The 18,304-nt window shown below is 45.9% G+C and overlaps 1 protein-coding gene across 8 annotated transcripts in view; it reads left to right on the top strand.

Moving 5' to 3' along the window:
• The first annotated feature begins 4,583 nt into the window (after nucleotides 1-4,583).
• Nucleotides 4,584-18,304, top strand: part of TEP1 (telomerase associated protein 1) — a 38,612-nt gene continuing 24,891 nt past the window's right edge. For 3 of the 8 annotated variants that reach the window (XM_029950923.1, XM_029950925.1, XM_029950924.1), the window contains exons 1-12: nucleotides 4,584-4,844; nucleotides 7,957-8,544; nucleotides 9,828-10,055; nucleotides 10,368-10,502; nucleotides 11,243-11,404; nucleotides 11,798-11,959; nucleotides 12,694-12,768; nucleotides 14,105-14,226; nucleotides 14,434-14,591; nucleotides 16,335-16,444; nucleotides 17,112-17,202; nucleotides 17,434-17,620. In XM_029950923.1, the coding sequence (XP_029806783.1) occupies nucleotides 7,981-8,544; nucleotides 9,828-10,055; nucleotides 10,368-10,502; nucleotides 11,243-11,404; nucleotides 11,798-11,959; nucleotides 12,694-12,768; nucleotides 14,105-14,226; nucleotides 14,434-14,591; nucleotides 16,335-16,444; nucleotides 17,112-17,202; nucleotides 17,434-17,620 (1,994 nt within the window). In that variant the 5' untranslated portion in view covers nucleotides 4,584-4,844; nucleotides 7,957-7,980. Of the gene's footprint in view, nucleotides 4,845-7,956; nucleotides 8,545-8,801; nucleotides 8,902-9,827; nucleotides 10,056-10,367; nucleotides 10,503-11,242; nucleotides 11,405-11,797; nucleotides 11,960-12,693; nucleotides 12,769-14,104; nucleotides 14,227-14,433; nucleotides 14,592-16,334; nucleotides 16,445-17,111; nucleotides 17,203-17,433; nucleotides 17,621-18,304 lie in introns of those variants that run through there. The other 5 variants (XM_029950922.1, XM_029950918.1, XM_029950919.1 and 2 more) reach the window with 5 other exon arrangements.

An 18,304-nucleotide genomic window follows, 5' to 3' on the forward strand; every position in this document is an offset into this window, starting at 1 on the left:
AGGAGAAGCAAAAAAATTTGTGGTCTACTTTAATCTGCCATACTTGGTAAAGGAGACTAGGCAGGGAAGGAGGGCTCACAGTGGGAAACACTCATTGAAGGAGGGTGAAGAGAGGTGGTAAATGTTAAAAGGCTGGACACCAGATGCAAGGTTGTTTTGAGTCAGAGGAGTCAGAAGGAAGAAGACCCTGAAGTTCTTGTAACCAGCTGATTGGTTTCTGTGGCTTTCAAATGGCCTAGAAGGGCTCCTTTCAGATGCCAAATACCACTGTAGTACGTCCTTGTCCATATATCACAACCTGTGTGATGTTTTAAAGTTGGCAGGGTTTGACTGAATGGAAACACAAGCTGTAAATCTAAAGGAAATTACTCACACATGAGGAAAAATCCACTGAAACCAGTGGCCTTTACATTCTTTTTTTTTTTTTTTAAGGTTTATTTATTTATTTTGAGGGAGAGAGAGTACATGCAGGGGAGGGGCAGAGAGAGAGGGAGATAGAATCCAAGTAGGCTCTCCACTGAGTGTGACTTGGGGCTTGACCATGAGATCATGACCTGAGCCAAAGAGTTGGGCACTTAACCAACTGGGCCACCCAGGTGCCCTGGCCTTTACATTCTTATCAGAGGCCTGCCCTTCCCAGTTCAAAGTCCTGTCCTTCCAGGAAGTTACTCAAAGTCCCTTCCCCACAGAGCCCTATAGTTTGTTTCTTTGTGGAATATAGCATTTCTTATAATCTGCCTGGCATCTTTGTGATTTCTACATGTATCTATCTCCTTCATGAGACCGTGAAGCCTTGAGAAGAACTCATGTTTTATACATTTTACATGTTATCATTTGCACTTGATAGATGCTTACCAGATTAAACCATTTTTTAATGTTTATTTATTTTTGAGAGAGAGGGGGAGAGAGACAGAGCATGAGCAGGGGAGGGTCAGAGAGAGAGGGAAACACAGAATCTGAAGCAGGCTCCAGTCTCTGAGCTGTCAGCCCAGAGCCTGATGCAGGGCTCGAACCCACGAACCGTGAGATCATGACCTGAGCCGAAGTCGGCTGCTCAACTGACTGAGCCACCCAGGTGCCCCTAAACAATATTTTTAATTGAAATATAGTTGATATTATATCATATTATATTATATTATACTATGTTAGTGAACAGATGTTTGTTGAATCAAAATGAGGGAGGACAAGAAGTGTGCAATAAAACTGATGAGAAGAGATGAACAACGTTCATAGGTGGTAGGGCCCTTAATAAGAGGGCTTCTAGGGGTTTCTGGGTGGCTCAGTTGGTTGAGTGTCAGACTTCTGCTCAGGTTGTGATCTCATGGTTTGTGACTTTGAGCCCTGCATCAGGCTCACGGCTGTGGTACAAAGCTTACTTCAGATCCTCTGTCGTCTCTCTCTCTACCCCTCTCCCCCACGTCTCTTTCTCTGTCTCTCAAAAATAAACATTAAAAAAAATAAAGGGACTTCTATGGGCTGAGAGGATGGCACTCCTTTACCCCAGAAAGGAATCAGCCTGGACACTACATTCATCACTTAGACATTGCAGCTCAGTACCACTGATCAGCAATTAGTGGTATAGGCTGGATATAAAGGAGAAACAGAGTGGCATCCTCTAAGAACTAGGAAATGAGGAAAGTAAGATCAGTCTATGAGAGGTAACACAGTGGAGAACAGAATGCCCCCTCAGCTCTGGCATAGTTATTTGGTTGGCAAAACCCCCTGATTTCATCAGTGATAGTACTCTGAAGAAAATTAAGAAAGTGGCTAATTTAGAAAAGCAGACCTCAAAAGAACAAATATTGGCAAGATGCCTTTAGCACTGTCCACCAGAAAGAAGAGCTAAATTTGGACTTTGTAAACTTTTTGCTAGATGTGCTCACTTCAGCAGCACATATACTAAATTTTTTTCTAGTTAAGAGATTTTTCTCTGTTGCAAGGAAGAAGGAATTTATCAGGCTCCCTGAAAGTCCAGCTGAAATATCCTTTATGGGATCAGTCAGTGCTCTCTAACTGGGACAGAATCAATTGGGCCCAACATATATGAAATACATACATGAAATTCAGGTGTGGCAGGGACATTCCTTATTAAGCTTCAGTGGGGTAGGTAGTTACTCTCTCTTTGGGGAATTGCTCTAGGCCAGTGGTTTCCAAAATGTGGTCCTGGGATCAGAGATCAGAATCATCATTACCTGAGCAATACTTTTTAGAAATACAAATTCTTGAGTCCTATCCCAGATCTACTGAATCAGAAATTTCGGAGGGGGGTAGTGGGGGATGGTGAGCACAATCCTAGTTTTAATCCGGGGTTATTAAACTTCAGCATATATCAAAATTGCCTGAAGAGTCTGTTAAAACACCGATTGCCTGGCCTGGCCCCCAGGATTTGGAAATGCTGTTAAGGGTGCATTCCATTTGTTAAGATTAGCGCTTCTCAAAGTTTAATGTGAGTGGGAATAATCTGGGAACCTTGTTAAATTATAGTTTGTGATTCACAAATCAGGGAGGGAGGCTAAAAGTCTGCATTTCCAACAAGGTGATGTTGCTGATGGTGGTCCATAGCCCACCATTAGCAGGACCCTGGGGCAGAAGTTCCCAAACTTGTCTGCACATTAGTATCATTAATGGAGCTTCAAAAACTACTGATGCCTGGGTCCTACTCTGGAGACTGTGATTTAATTGGTCTGGGGTGTGGCCTAGGTTTAGGGATTTTAAAAAGATCTCCAGTGGTTCCTGTAGTTAGGCTTTGCTGGCCTGGAATTCCTTTGCCGCTGCAACTCACCAGAAAGTAAACTCTAGTTCTTCCTAGTAAATTAGGAAGTGGTGGTCCACAGTTGCTATTCTTCCTGCATTGCTAGTGTCTTCAGATCTGAAGCTTCAATGCTCATTGGACTAAACTGAAAGGCCTTACATATGCTTTTCTGTCACTGGAAGGGCAGGCAGATATTTCCTACAGAGAGCTACAGAAGAGGACACCTTGAGGTTGGGACAATTACCTCCAGTATCTCCCTTATTCCAAGGTGGGGAGGCCTTGTGGATTTAGGCCTTCAGAAGAAAGTCTTGTGTGGACTCTACTCTCTTCTTCCTTCCTTCTTCTCAGTACGCCACCACTCCTGTCTCCTTGCAGAACCTCTTTTTTGGGTTCCCTAGATCTTACGTTCTTTCACCAAACTTCTCCCCTTCCTTACAGGCAGACCTCCAATGGGCAGCAATGTCCCTGGGGTGGGTTTAGGAATTCATGGAGGCTTTTTTGCTCTCATAATGATTAGAGTTATCCATAACATTGAATGAGCAGGATTAACATCTAGCCAAGATTGCTAGACATTCAGCAACTGTTCAGGGCTCTCCCACATAATGAGGAACATGCCTGCACCACTGACAACTTTGAATGACTTGACAGTCATTTGTGTAGGTGAAAACCCATTGTTTAGTATATCCTGAACTTCCTGGGAATGCCACTGCTATGAATATCATGGGATGATCACGCCTTGTTCTGTTCAAAAATTTGCCAGAAATTATTTGTCATTTTGGAAAATCATGCCACATCAGCACCTCTATTCATGGTATTTGACTCATCATCATAACACCCCCATATCATGTTACATTTGTGGCTGTTACATTCAAGGTGATTCTATATAGAGCTGTGTTGACTGAACCACACAGGGCCCTCCCGACATTTACATACATAAACACATAGTCTTTTTTTTTTTTTATAATAAATCCTCTTCCTTTTATCCTTTTATATGTCTTCAGACATTTTATAACTTTTTAAATTGTGTGTGGAGGTGTAATATGTTATTTATAAATTCTAGTTCAGAGTTATAAAGGGGGCATGAAAATATTTGTTATAAGAAGGGAGTGCTGGGACTCACAGGGTAGGTAGTAAGGGAAGCATCTCAGGAAAGAGACTGGAATCTGGCTCAATAAATTAAGATAGGATTTGGGGGCACCCAAGTCTGAGCTGAAGCTCAGGTGTTTACCTGAGAATGAAGGGTACCTCCCTAAGGAAGGGGATAGTTTCCAGAAGACAGATAATCTGACGCAATGTAAACATATTTCTCCTGTTACTATCTGTTTGGCTCTGCTCTTTATGAAATGACCCTAGAATTACCATCCTAAAGGTCACTGTCTCTTTCCTGAGCCTGGCCCACCTTCTGGGAAAACTTCCGCTTAGCCTTTCAGGATGGTTCCAAATAGATTCTTTGTAATCCACGGATCTCTCTCAGATGGACACTGGCAGGCTCTCAGTTCACTCCGCCTTAATTATTCCATATCTACGTCTGGTTACAGGCCATTGCCTTTAGACTTTCCCTCACCTTTTATTTCCATTTTCATCATGTAACTTTACCATGAATTAAGAGTCCAACTCCCTTTGATACCAAGAGAAAAGGAGTCCAGATAGGCAGAGAACATGCCAAAAATCCTTCCCAAGAGACGGAGTTTGCAGATGTAACAGGAGAAAGGAGAGGAAATTTAGTGAAACTGGGATTTGATTAGGAGAAAAGAGAACCAGGAAGTGGGAAGTGGGGGGCGGGGAAGTGAAGGTGGGGCGGGGACTAAACTCAGGTCCCAGCGGATGCTGCAGGGTCCTCGAGGTGTTCGGATTCCCAGCGGGCACGTCACCTCCCCGCGGCCCGGGGCTCGCTGGGCGGTACTGCAGCAGCCACACCCCGCCGGGCCAGGTCCCCTCCCCGCTCCCCGGCCGCTCCTCCTCCAGTTTCCACTCTTCCCAACAGCGGAGCCCAGGGCCCGGCTCCCGCTTCCTGCCGCCGAGAACCTAGAGGCCCCGCGTCAGACAGCCGGGGTCTCCGGCCCCGCTGGTTCCGGGGACGGTCCGGGCGCAGGTATAAGCCGGCACGGGCCCTGGGACCCGGCCGCTGGGCTCGGCAGCCGGAAGCCGGCGGGAAGGGCCTAGTGCAGCCACTTCGGGAGCGCCCGGGAGTGGGGAGGGCCTGCGCCAGCCGGTGGAGTCTGCCCGGCGCGCAGTCCCGGAGCTCGGGGAAGGGGCGTGGGTGTGAAAGGGAAAGTGGGAGAGCGGGAGGGGGAGCAGGGGCGGGGGATGCACGGCTCCGGAAAGAGACCCGGTGAGATGAGTCTTCACTCCTCTGCCCTGAGTGCTCCTTGGAAGGGAGAGTAGCGCCGCTAGTGACCCGTAGGTGGTGTGAGCACTGCCTCTGATAAGGAAGGGTGCTGAAGCGGGAGAGACCGACCGCCAACTTAAAAGTGGGCGTTAATGTGTTAACATGGCAAGGTCTCCAAGACACAATAAGTGCAGAATAAGGTTCTCTGTGGAAAGGAAAAAGAAAAACGGGGGGGGGGGAGTAAAATGCACTTGTATATGCACAGAAAAGTGTCTGAAACCGTGCATACAAAACCGTACGCCGTGGTTATCTCTGCAAAACGGAGCTAGAGATGGATTTTTACTTTTCGTTGCTAGTCCAGCCAAATCTCCCGTCACAAACTACAGGGTGCAAAAAATATTTAACTGTGTGTGTGTGTGTTTAACTTTTTATTGTAAGGGTTTTTATTTGTTTGTTTGTTTAAATCTTGAGTCAGTTCTGAGATTCCCCACTCCTTTCCCTAGGGGCTTATATAGCGCAAAGACATGAGGGAAGTGTACAGGGCATAGAGGCCAACATCCCTGATGCAATCTGTTTACACTGATATCCGCTGAGATGTCACTGCCTTTTCTAGTTCTGATTTGATAGCCCCTTCAAGTCTTGGAAGTATTCTGCATGCCTGTCCCTAAGCTCTTGTATATTAAGATCTAAGTGATTGACCTAACAACACACTTATTCCTAAAATAGTTAAGTGTAAGTAGGAGATAAGCACTTGTCCAACTAAGTAAGTAAATACATGCCTAATGGTGTAAATTCAAGCATTTTCTCAGGCAGAGGTTCTTAATTTGCAGTTAATGGGTTCTAGGAGATGCATGAACCGGCTGGGCTCCATGACAGTTGAGTGCAAAATAGAATATACTCATGTTTTTCTGTGAAAAAGCTACATAGTTTTCACTAGATTCTCAAAAGCCTCTGGATCCCACTGACTAAACAATGTAGAAACAGTGGAGAACACGGCTAAAAGGGTCTCTGTCCTCAGGAACTTGTTATCTAGTGGGGGGAAAGACAAACAGGCAATTACAATATAAGGATGTGTTCTGTGATAGAGAAAGTTAGCTGTTGTGAGACATAGAGCCATAGAGATCAGATGGGGCTGGCTGTCAGCAAAGGTTCCTTAGAGGAAGTGACTATTAAACTGAGACCTGCAGAGTGCCGGGACTGGTAAGGGCGGGGCTGGGGAAGGGCGTGGTCTTGGCACAAGGAAGAGTGTTTTCGGCATCTGCCTGTATAAAGATCCAAGGTCAAGAGATACCCTGGCCATTCATAAGCTTCAAAGAGTTTGTAATTTTGCAGCTTAGTTATGAGTAGCAGTAAGAGATGAGGCTAGGAGAGCCTCAGAAGCCAGGTTACGTGTGTGATGCTGGCTGTGCGGATGTGAGCAAGAAAGAGGAACTCCCTGACCCTCAAAGAGTTTTATTTTAGTGAGGAGAAACAAAGAACAAGTGGACATGTAAGCAAACAAAGTCATTTTTTATTATGGTAAAATAAACAAGGTGATATAGTAAATGGTGGCTGGGGCGTGTATTGAGGTGCTCCTTTCGACAGAGCTGCACGTAGTGTGCCCTATAGATAGGAGAGGTGGTGGCGGGTAGAGTGGAGAGAATTGGGTAGATTCTCAAGAGACAGAGAGTAAAATCAATAGGATTTGGTAGCTTACTGGGTGATAATAATAATAACAAGTAATAAAGGCTTCCATTTATTGAATACTTACTAATTACCAGGCACTGTTCTAAGTGCTTAATATATTTTTGTTTATTCCCATAATAACTCTGTAAGGTAGGCATTTATCTCAGTTTTGTAGGTGAGGAAACTGAGACAGAGAGAGTTTAAGTAACTAGCCTAAGTAGATTCAGGGTCCCATCAGGATTCAAACTCAAGTCTGTTTCACTCCATACCCCTGTAGACAGAGGGGGGAAAAAGGAGAGGGATTAGGTTTGGGGAAGTGGGGGAGAAAGGTGATACATTTGGGTATCTGGAGTTTTGGGTACCTTTGAGTCATCAAAGTGGAGATGGCCAACAGGCAAATGGATAAATGTATATGAAACTCAAATGAGATTTATGTTAAGGAATGAATTTGTGAGTTACCAGCATAAAACTGTTACTTGGAGCCTGAGTAGGTGAGCCTGGAAAAGTATACAGAAGGATTAGAATAGAATTCTAAGGAGCTTCAACATTCAAGGGACAGCAGAAGGATCTTCATGAGGAGGGGGTCAGAGAGGTAAGAGAAAAATCAGACAGCAAAGGAAAAGAAAGTTTCAATGACAGAGTAAGCAACAGTGTCATATTCTGCTTGAGAGATGAAGTAAGATAAGGGCTGAGATGCATCATTTCTTGTAGTAACGAGAATTCCATTGGTCATCCGAGAGGACAGCTTTGAAGGAATAGGGGCCACAGAATCCGATTTAGTTGGTTAAACAGTGAGTAGGAGGCAAGGAAGTTGAGGTTGGTGAATATAGACATCTTGATCAAAATGTTTGTTTCTCTAGAGCTAAGACTCTAGAGTCCAGATTATAAGTGCGACCCCCATATTTAGCTGGGATCACACTCAGTTCTAGGGGGCTCCTCCTTCATGAGAAGACATGTCCTTTTCATTTAAACTTTCCTGCTCTTAAGCTACTACCTTACCTTTCCCTACTCCTCTCACTTAGAGTACTCCTTGTATTCTCTCTGTATAATATTCTCTGAATGCATCCTTAGAGGGAACCTAGTCCTGGACAAAGAAATATTGGTTGTTCTCTGCCTGCAAGTCGCTGGCATTACCAGGAGGACTATTAGAAAGACACTCCCAGTGCAAAAGCACTCCAGGGGCTCATCATTTGTCTTTCTTTCCTTCTAGGCGTATACTGGTTGGGCTCCAGCTATGGAGAAACTCCATGGGCATGAGTCTACCCACCTGGACATTCTCTCCTTGGAGAACCAGTGCCTGGCCACACTTCCTGACTTGAAGACCATGGAGAAACCATGTAGGCATGTGTCTGCCCACCCAGATGTCCTCTCCTTGGAGAACCGGTGCCTGGCCACTCTTCCTGACCTGAGGATCATGGAGAAATCACACGGACATGTGTCTACCCACCCACATATCCTTTCCTTGGAGAACCGGTGCCTGGCCACTCTTCCTGACCTGAAGACCATGGAGGAACCCTGTGGGCATGTGTCTGCCCGCCCAGATGTCCTCTCCTTGGAGAATCGGTGCCTGGCCACACTCCCTATTCTAAATAGTACTGTGTCTGCCAGCCGCTTGCTCCACTGTTTCCAGAGAGCTGATTTGGTGAAAGCTGATCCCAGCCTGAACATCAGCAACTGCCTGCTCTCTGAGCCTCCAGCCTGGAAGGCCCGGTGCGTCTCTGAGAGGCCGGGCCATCTGACCTTCCCCAGGGCCTTTAACTCCATCTCCACCACAGAGAGATCTCCTGAAACAGCTTTGGTAATAGCTCCAGGCACTCATCTTGAATCCACCCATGTCTGTTGGATGCTGTAGTCCCTAGATTTTGACTTCACAGTTTCCCTCTGCACTGCTCTGTGTCTGTGTACCTTCTGCTCCTCAGAGCCCCTTCCTGAGGTACCCTTTCCCCTCAGGCTGTATTCTTCAGCATTGTTACTTTTATTGCATATCTCTTTCAGATATTCTGGAAAACAGAGCCAAAACAGGCTCAGTCCTGAGAAAGCCTTTGCTTAGGAGGAGAGGCAGCATGATACTGTAGGAGCAGTCAGTCAAGTGCTTTTGAGATCTTACATCTGGCATGAGACACATCTGCTATACTGGGGTCCATTTCCCTGTACTGTAGGTACATGTGTAAACGTATGTCCACTCGTACACATCTATACAAGCACATTTAACATACAGAGCAGAATCGGTAGGTAAATACATATTCCTTCTGTATGGACTTGGGATTCAGAATGAGGCAAAGGCTATACTATCTCTGCCAATTACAAGCCATACGACCTTGGCCAAGATTTAACCTTTCGAAGCTTTAATTTCTTCCTCTTTAAAAAGCGGTCATTGAGGGGCGTCTGAGTGGCCTGCTAGTTGAGTGTCCAACTCTTGACTTTGGCTTGGGTCGTGATCTCGGGGTCGTGGGATAGAGCCCCATGTGAGGCTCTGCACTGAATGTGGAGTCTGCTTTGGATTCTCTCACTCTCTCCCTCTGCCCCTCTCCCCCATTTGCATGCACTCTCTCTAAAAAAATTAATTAATTAATTAAAAAATATGGTCAATGAAAATCTACCTCATAGGGTCATTGTCAGGATTACCACGGCCATCTTACATTTACTTGAGGCTTTGCAGTTTGCAAAGAGCCATACATATATTGTTCCACTTAATCTTCTAACGGCACCATCAGCTAGGTGGTGGTAGGGAATGACCTGCTCAGAGGTCAGGCAGCTCAAGGCTGCTGGGGGATTGATCTGGGACTCGGCCCTTTTTCTTCTGAATCCAGAATACCTTAATAGTACCTTGGGAGGTGTGTTGTGAAGGGCCCTAGGCTCCTAAGCTGTGGCATCAACAAGGAGAAGAAAGCAAGGGGAGATCCCAAAGCATCAGAAATTTGAGTTGGGAAAGGTGGGGTGTGACGGTGATGGGGTCACTGCGTCAGCCAGGACAGATCCATGCTGGGAGTAAAGGGGGAGGGAGAGCAGTTTAGATGATAAAAGATAGATGTAGACTCTTCCTGTCCCTGGGACATGCCTTCAGATCTGTCTTTGTTTCAGGGACTGAGGGTACGTGCTGTGATTAACAGGTGCCACTATCCCCAGGGTCATTGCTTCTCTTCAGAAGAGAAAATGGCAGAAGAGAAGGAATGGGCAGAAGTTCAAATGCCTTCTTATAACCTAAGCTTGGGAGAGGAGGAGAAGGTGGAGGAGCCAATCCTGAAGCTCACCGCCGGGGACTCTGGATCTTGTCCTGAGCCCACTGACCAGGTCATTAAGGAAAAGAAGGTAACAGTTCCAGAGCTGGGGAGAAGTTGATGATGGTGGAGGGGTGGGTGTGGGGTGGCATGGGAGGGGTGTTGACCAAAGGCCGAGCCAGATCCCCTCCACAAATGGAAGGGGAAGGAGAGGGAGCATTGCTTAGCTCTTATTTCTCACTCCCTAATCCCATTTTCTAACTTCTCAGTTGGACAAACATCTTCCTGAATGTGGGGTTGTTTTTCTGTGTTCTAGATTTCCTAAACTGGCCTGAGCAGGTGCTTGAGTTGGTCCTCATTCCCTGTTTTTTTCCCTTTCTCCCTTCTCTTTCCTGATACTCAGATGGCTCTCATGAGTATGCTGTGCTCCACAATGGCATCAAATGTAAACATAAAACATGCATTTGACCCTACCTCAGAGTCCCTCTTTGAAATCTGTAGTGAACTTGCCCCCTTGGAGCCTGAGTTCATCCTCAAGGTATTGTGCCTGTGAGGGAGAGGATGGGAACGGGAAGCGGGGAGGTAGAAACTGTGGCCATGGTGTGTGATGGGTCGTGGCCAGCTTGGTACCAGGGGTGGGAGGGAGGAAGTTCATGTGGGAAGGGAAGATGATATTTGGATGAGTCTGAGGGTTCTCAGAGGAGCAGGGATGATGAGATTGTGAAAGAGTATATTTGGGCTCATTTGTTTAGTAAGTACACAGGCTAAGTTCACAGTGCTGTGCCTTGAGGGTCATTCTAACCGATGTAATTAAACTTGGATCTGGTTCTTAAGGAGTTGATGATACTGTTAGGGAAGCAGAACACTCCCAAGTATTATGTAAATGCAGATAGAGTAGTAGGTAGTAAAGGCTTCAGAAGCTGAGGAGGCGGGGGGGAAATGTTTTCTATGAGGCTTTGGAAGACATCAGGTTCAATCAGCAGTTTGAACCCGGGGTAAAATTTCCATTGACCTTGATGGTGGGAAGCCTTCTAAGTGTCTGGTTGAGTTGGGAGGTGATCAGTAGACTCAGAAGAAGCTGTGCTGCAAAAGTGGATAAGGGCTAGATCATGGAGATGTAGAATGCCAAGGCAGGAGGCTTGGACTTTCTATTTTATAGATCATGTAAAGGGCTCAGGCTAGGTTTTATGCAGGCAGATTAGGTTCACAAGTTAGTTTGGGGCGTGATGTTGTGGAACAAGAGGCTGAGATGCCCACCTTCCCCATCCTGTGCCCTAGGCATGTCTGTACACTAGGCAGCAGCTGAACATCCGGGATGTGGCCAACAAAATGTTGGCCATTGCTGCCTTCTTGCCTGTCTGCCGCCCTTACCTGCGACGATACTTCTGTGCCATTGTCCAGCTGCCTTCTGACTGGATCCAGGTAGCCGAGTTCTATCAGGTATGGCACTCAGTTCCCTGAGCTTTGGCTCTTACTGGTTCCTTCTCCTTTGCTCACTGCATCCTTGTGGAAGATTCTCAGCCAGTTTTGCCTCCCCTCTGCTGTCTTCAACCCTACAGCCCAGGCAGGACAGCTTCTCCCAGGACTGGGTTGGGTTGCCCAACAGGGGGAAAATGATTGAGAAGGGCTGGACTGCAGTTTGGGGAAACTTGGTCTTATTGTGGACTTCGTGTTTATGACTGGCCCAGTATCACAGAAGTTGCCACTTTAGAGCTAGAGCTGGGAACTACCACCATATTCTGTGCTCTCATTTAACCCCATGAAGTGGTCTTGCCTTGTTTTAGAGGTCGCTTTGTGTCTCACTCCTGATGACCTTTCCTCCCTCTCTGATAGGACCTGGCTAAAGGAGAGGAGGACAAGCTGGTACCCCTGCCTGCCTGCCTGCGTGCTGCGATGACTGACAAATTTGCCCAGTTTGATGAGTACCAGCTGGCCAAGTACAACCCTTGGAAGCACCGGGCCAAGAGACGCCCCCGCCGGCCCCCCCGCCCTCCAGTCAGTCCCTGCTCACCTGGTCATTCACAGTCCAGGCCCCTCTTCCCCGGAAAGAAGGGGTGGGGTTGGAGGAACATGCTGACTCTGGGAGATCCCACACTGAACATCTGACATGTTCCTACCACCAGATATAAAAGGTGTCAGAGAGAGAGGAGCCGAGCAGAGCCCGGGGGCAGAGAGGGCAGGGCTTACCTCTTTCCTGAGTGCCTGCCTTTTTGGTAGAGAGGGGCTTTTGGAGCTATTGGAATGAGTCTCTCTAGGGACAAGCTCTATTTCTCTTTTTGAAATTGTTTCTTCTGGGGCACCTGGGTGGATCAGTTAGTTGAGTGTGTGACTTGATTTCTGCTCAGTCATGATCCCAGAGTCATGGGATTGGGCCTCACATTGGGCTCCACACTGAGTGTGGAACCTGCTTAAGATTCTGTCTCTCCTTGGCCTTCCTCCCCCACTCACTCTCTTTCTCTCAAATTAAAAAAAAAAACATTGGGCTGCCTGGGTGGCTCAGTCAGTTAAGCATCTGACTCTTGATATCATCTTAGGTCATGATTGCACAGTCAGGAGATCGAGCCCCATGTCAGGCTCTGCACTACGCATGGAGCCTGCTTGGGATTTTCCCTGTCCCTCTCTCTCTGCCCCTCCCCAGCTTGCACACATGGGCATGTGTACATGCTCTCTCTCTCTCTCAAATAAATACTAAAAAAAAAATATATGAAATTGCTTTCCTGTCCCTGCAGAAGACGAAGCCCCCATTTTCCGAGACACAGTGTTTGCCAAGGTACCTTAAGCCTCTTGCAGATGAACAGAAGAAGGTGAGTGCCTAGTTCTGGGGTTCTATATGTGCATGTACAACTTTTTCGCATCCATTATTTCAAAACAATTCCATTTGGTTTAGAAATACAATGGTGTGGTAGGCACATACCAGTTTCCTGTCTGGGGAGTTCTCAGTCATGATTCTAGGGTCAGGTTTTGAGAGCACTGGGAAAGGCTCCTTTTATTTTCCAATTTGCTCCCCTTGGTATTTCCTGACAGGTGGCATGTCCATCTGGATAAGTGAGTGAATCATCTGCCTTCCAAAGGAAGTTTGAAAAACAAACCGAACTAAACCTTTTTGCATTAATGTCAAGTAAGGCACCACACTTAGTGGTTAAGATCATAGAATCAGGGTTCAGACCTGGGTTTGAATCCCACCACCAACACCACTTCCTGGCTGTGTGACCTTAGCCAAATGACTTACCCTGTCTTCCCTCAGTTTCCTTAGATATAAAATGGGGAAAATAGCAGCACCTCATTGGGTGTTTCATTGTTTTTTTGGTGAGGATTAAATCAGTTACTGAATTTAAAGTATTTCTGGGGTGCCTGGGTGGTTCAGTCGGTTGAGCACCAACTCTTTATTTCGGCTCAAGTCATGATTCCAGGGTCTTGGGATAGAGCCCCATGTCAGGCTTTGGGCTTAGTGTGGAGGCTGCTTGGGGTTCTTTCTCTCTCTCTGCCCTTCTCCCCCCATTGCGCTCTCTCTTCCTTAACTAACTAAGTAAATAAAGTATTTCTAATAATACGTGACACTGAACAAGTGTTAGCTATCACCAATCATCATTAAAATAGATCATTAGGAAAATGTATGTTAGTGTTATAAGAGAACACATATTCAGTTTGATCAACTGCTCTTTTCTCTTTATCCTAATACATCCCAAACTTAGCTCTTCTACCGCATATGATTCTGGAAGCCAACTTCTTTCAGTTTGCTCACTTCTCAAAGCATTGTGCTGCTATCTCCATTTACCTCCTCCTTCAAGTCTCAGGATTTAAAATAAGAGCTGCTTTTTTCCTTTCCCTCCAAGAATAAGATGTTCTCTGTTCATTTTATTCCCATCTTGTTTTTCATAAGCCAATTATTTCATAGTAACTACTGATAGATCAATCTTGTATAAATGAAACACAGTGACCCCAAAGAGCTACTATCGGGGGTTCACTGCAGGAGCTTTTGTTGCTGGAGATTTTTGCTCCCGTTCCTATTCTTTGCCTAGATCGACTCTGGCTAAAGAAATGATCTCATACCTCTAGGGGGCTTGAGGTTCTGTTTCTGAAGCAAGTGACTATGGTCATAGATTAAATGACCCCTGTGTGACCTGGGGGATATTTCCGCAGTTCGAGGAGACCTACAATGCAGTACCAAAGAAAAGTCATCCGAGATTCACTCTGAAGAAGTTAGTACAGCGACTGCACATCCAGGAGCCTGCTCAGCATGTCCAAGCCCTGATGGGCTACAGGTGAGAAGACACCCCCTGAACATACCTTCCACCTGGGTAATGCCATGGCTTTTTCAGCATCCGTGGTCCCCGCTCCTGTAGTTCTGACCCTGCCAACGTTCGTTTGGGCAGACATGGGTTGTAAATGTACTGACTAGCTTTGACTGACTGACTTTTTCTGAGTTTCAGCTGGGCTGAAAATGATAAGCTTTTCCTCCTCTGTCCCAGATACCCCTCCACCCTACAAAAGTTTTCTCGAAGTCGCCTCCCTGGGCCATGGGATCCTAGCAGAGCTGGGAAACGGATGAAGCTCCCTCAGCCACAGACCTGGGATCGGGAACTGAGCTTGCGGGGAAACAAAGCTTCTGTCTGGGAGGAACTCATTGGTAGAGTAACTTTGACCATATACGTCCTTCCTCTTGTCCCCATGCATCCCTGTACGTGGACCCTGACTTAATTTCCATGGCACGATACAGCTGTTCTCTTGCCTGGTGATTGCATCACTGAAAGAGATCAGATTTGTAAGGTTTGCCACTGACTGCACCAAAGGGCACCAGTAGTGCCTGCTTTGAGTGGCATTGGTATCACAGGGAGGTCATTCTTCCAGATGTGGCTCTATCAACAGCCTCTATCAACACATGACAAAAGCGGTACCTTCTCTCTGATTTCACTTGCATCGTACTGGGTAAGCCATCCAAACAAGATGGCACTGGGACAGAGCATATTGGGATCTCCACAGAAACCCATAATTTTAGGACATGGACAATAGGTAATTTGCCCATACTGATAAAGAAAAAGCATATTTAGTTGGGAGGACCAAGTTATTTTCAGTCTTCTGTTGGTCATTTTTAGGCTATTTTAACTACAGAAGCCTCTTTCTATTTGATTTTGTCTTTTTTTTTTACTTCCTCTTTCATCTTTGAAAATTTCAAGTCAACTTCTTTTTGTTGAAAAATATCGTGCTGTGGATCTTTTGACTGCTTGAGTTTTGGAGAGTTCATATTTTGGAGCTTCAGAAGCCCCAGTTGTTTTTTGCCTGTTTCTCCGTGATTTACCAAGTACGAATTATACGCAGGGTAGCCCGAATTGCTCGGCTGTTTATCTGTAACTGCTCTCACTGTGGTAGTATAGCCATCAGAATCACATGGGGATGAAAACACATACATGCCTGACAGCTTCTTCCCCAACATTTGATACTTTGGGTGGAATAGGATACAGTGGTCTGGATGCCGTCCAGGGTGTGTGGTTGATTCTGGTATGTGTCATATTCAATTCCTCCCTCTGCCCCTGAAAATTAAAACTGTCATTTATGTAGGCTGAGACTAATGCCTATAGCCTAATTCAGTGGGTTCCAGAGTTTGTTTGTTTGTTTTAATTTTTTTTAATTTTTTTTTTGAGAGAAAGAACATGAGTGGGGGAGGGGCAGAGAGAAGGAGACACAATCGGAAACAGGCTCCAGGATCTGAGCTGTCAGCACAGAGGCCGACATAGGGCTCAAACCCATGAACCAGGAAATCATTACCTGAGCCAAAGTTGGACGCTCAACCAACTGAGCCACCCAAGCACCTCTTAAAGAGTTTTTTTTTAATGTTTATTTATTTTTGAGAGAGAGGGAGAGAGTGACAGAGCGAGAGCACACACGTGGGGGAGGGGCAGAGAGAGAGGGAAACACAGAATCCTAAGCAGGCTCCAGGCTCTGAGCTGTCAGTGCAGACCCTAACCTGAAACTCAAACCCACAAACTGTGAGATCATGACCTGAGCTGAAGTTGGACACTCAACTGACTGAGCCACCCAGGCGCCCCTGGAAATCATTACTCTAATAGATTAAAGAATATATTTTGCCAGTTGAGTCCAATCTCAGGACTGGAGCCAACAGACAAAGTAATAATGGAAGTTGTTTATTCAAACAGCCATTCCATAAACAATGTTATATAGGTCTTGCTCCACACTTCAGGCCAATCCTGTTTTATCTTTCCAGACCTCTAAAACATTTTGAGTAGGGTAGATCATATGTTATAATACCTCGCTCCCTCCATCCTGAATTTTCTACATGGCCTCTTGCTCTGGTCTTTGACCTCTCTTACTCATCCTTTGTTTGCTTTCCTTACCTGTGCCTGACCTTCCACAGAGAATGGGAAGCTTCCCTTCATGGCCATGCTTCGGAATCTGTGCAACCTGCTGCGGGTTGGAATCAGTGCCCGCCACCATGAGCTTGTGCTCCAGAAACTCCAGAATGAGGTACGTGGGAGGCTCAGGAGGACTCGCGGGTGTGGAGGTGCTGCCACATCCTCCTTGTGGCTGGGGAAGGTCGTGGCCACCAAGCTATTTCCACATGAGCTGTACACAGGTACATGGGAGAGACACATCTGGGGAGACAACCCTCAAATATCCAAGTATAAAAACTTTTCCTTTTTATTTTCTGGGGTCACTGACTTAACAAGAAGAAGCACTTTTATGATGTAACTGACCTCAGAGAGAGTCTGCTAGAAAAGAAACAAGGCTCTTTCCATTACTTCCTCTCCATTTTTCTTCACCTCTTCTCATTTTCTCACTTGACAACTTTCTTTTCTCTTTAGTCTTCTCCACCTTTCTCTTTATCTCTTCTCTAATATTCATTTTATACTTCCTCACTTGCCCACAAATCTAATAGAGTGGTTATATCATATTCTTGGCCCCTGAGGACCCTGATTACCTCCCCACCCTGTTCTCTGATACTTTGCTCATGACCCCTCCTTTGTTTTTGTTTTTAATTTTTTTGTCACATTTATTTATTTTTGAGAGACAGAGCGAGACAGAGCATGAGCTGCGGAGGGGCAGAGAGAGAGGGAGGCACAGAATCTGAAGCAGCCTCTAGCCTCTGAGCTGTCAGTACAGAGCCCGACGTGATGCCTCTTTTGCTTTCCAGAAATTGGTGATCCACAGTCGGCAGTTTCCATTCAGATTCCTTAATGCCCATGATTCCATCAATTACCTTGAGACTCAACTCAAAAATAAAGGTATTTATTATCTGTCTTCTTCTGAATCCTATTTGTTTCTCATGTCTGAGAGGACGTGACACAGGAACATTGAAATGTGTCAGCTTCCTGCCTTCTAATCCCAGGGTGTAGGGTGGGCGGAGGTCAGACACTTGCCAGACCAAGGGCCCAGGCCCAGGACTGGTATTGATGGGAGGACAAGAGGAGGCACTAGAAGCTGCTTGACTCAGATGCTTACCTGTCATCACACAGCATTGCCGCTTCCTTCCAACACAAAACTGATGCATACGATAATGAGTAGAAATGCAAAAAAGGACAAGAATTGGACCTATCGGAGGTATCCCCATGACCCAAGTCGTCAGGATCTTCGGAGAACAATGATGATACCTGTGATATACCAGCAGCTTAAGTGGGAAAAGCTGAAAATACAAAAGGCCAGGTGTGTGTGTGTGTGTGTGTGTGTGTGTACATACGTGTGCGTGCACATACACAGTGTGCATATGTGCATGTGCTATCTGGGAGCAAAGGGTGGGCAACAAGAGGCACCCTTACAGGACTTGGGAGTCGCCTGAAACCCTGAACTTTTATTCTGTAAAGACCTACTTGTCCCAGTGGCTTAGACTTGCCTGGTTCCAATTATCTCTTGCATAGCAAACCTTGTCTTTAACATTGTCCTGTGGCGAGATCATGGGAAAAAAAGTATATTTGGGCCTCCAATTAATTTTATTTTATCTTTTTAATGTTTATTTTTTATTTTTGAGTGGGGGGAGGGGCAGAGAGAGAAGGAGAGAGAGAGGATCCCATGCAGGCTCTACATTGACAGCAGAGAGCCCAATGTGGGGCTGGAACTCAGGAACTGCCTGATCATGACCTGAGCCAAAGGTGGATGCTCAACCGACTGAGGTGCCCTGGGCCTCTAATTTATTATGTGATTGTTTTATTGGTTTTTGTGGGCTCTGTGAATCTGCATAAAATTCCCCTTTCTCTTGGTGTATGCTCATATCCTCTGCTTCTGCTCTGGTTCAATTTCTTTTTCTCCTCCAAGATATCTGTTTGCTCTTTTTGTTTCTCTCTCTTTCTTTGTCTTTATTTTCTGGCTCATTTACTTTCTTTCTTTATATAT

The sequence above is a fragment of the Suricata suricatta genome, chromosome 9 (genome assembly GCF_006229205.1).
Source record: "Suricata suricatta isolate VVHF042 chromosome 9, meerkat_22Aug2017_6uvM2_HiC, whole genome shotgun sequence".
Classification (NCBI taxonomy): domain Eukaryota; kingdom Metazoa; phylum Chordata; class Mammalia; order Carnivora; family Herpestidae; genus Suricata; species Suricata suricatta.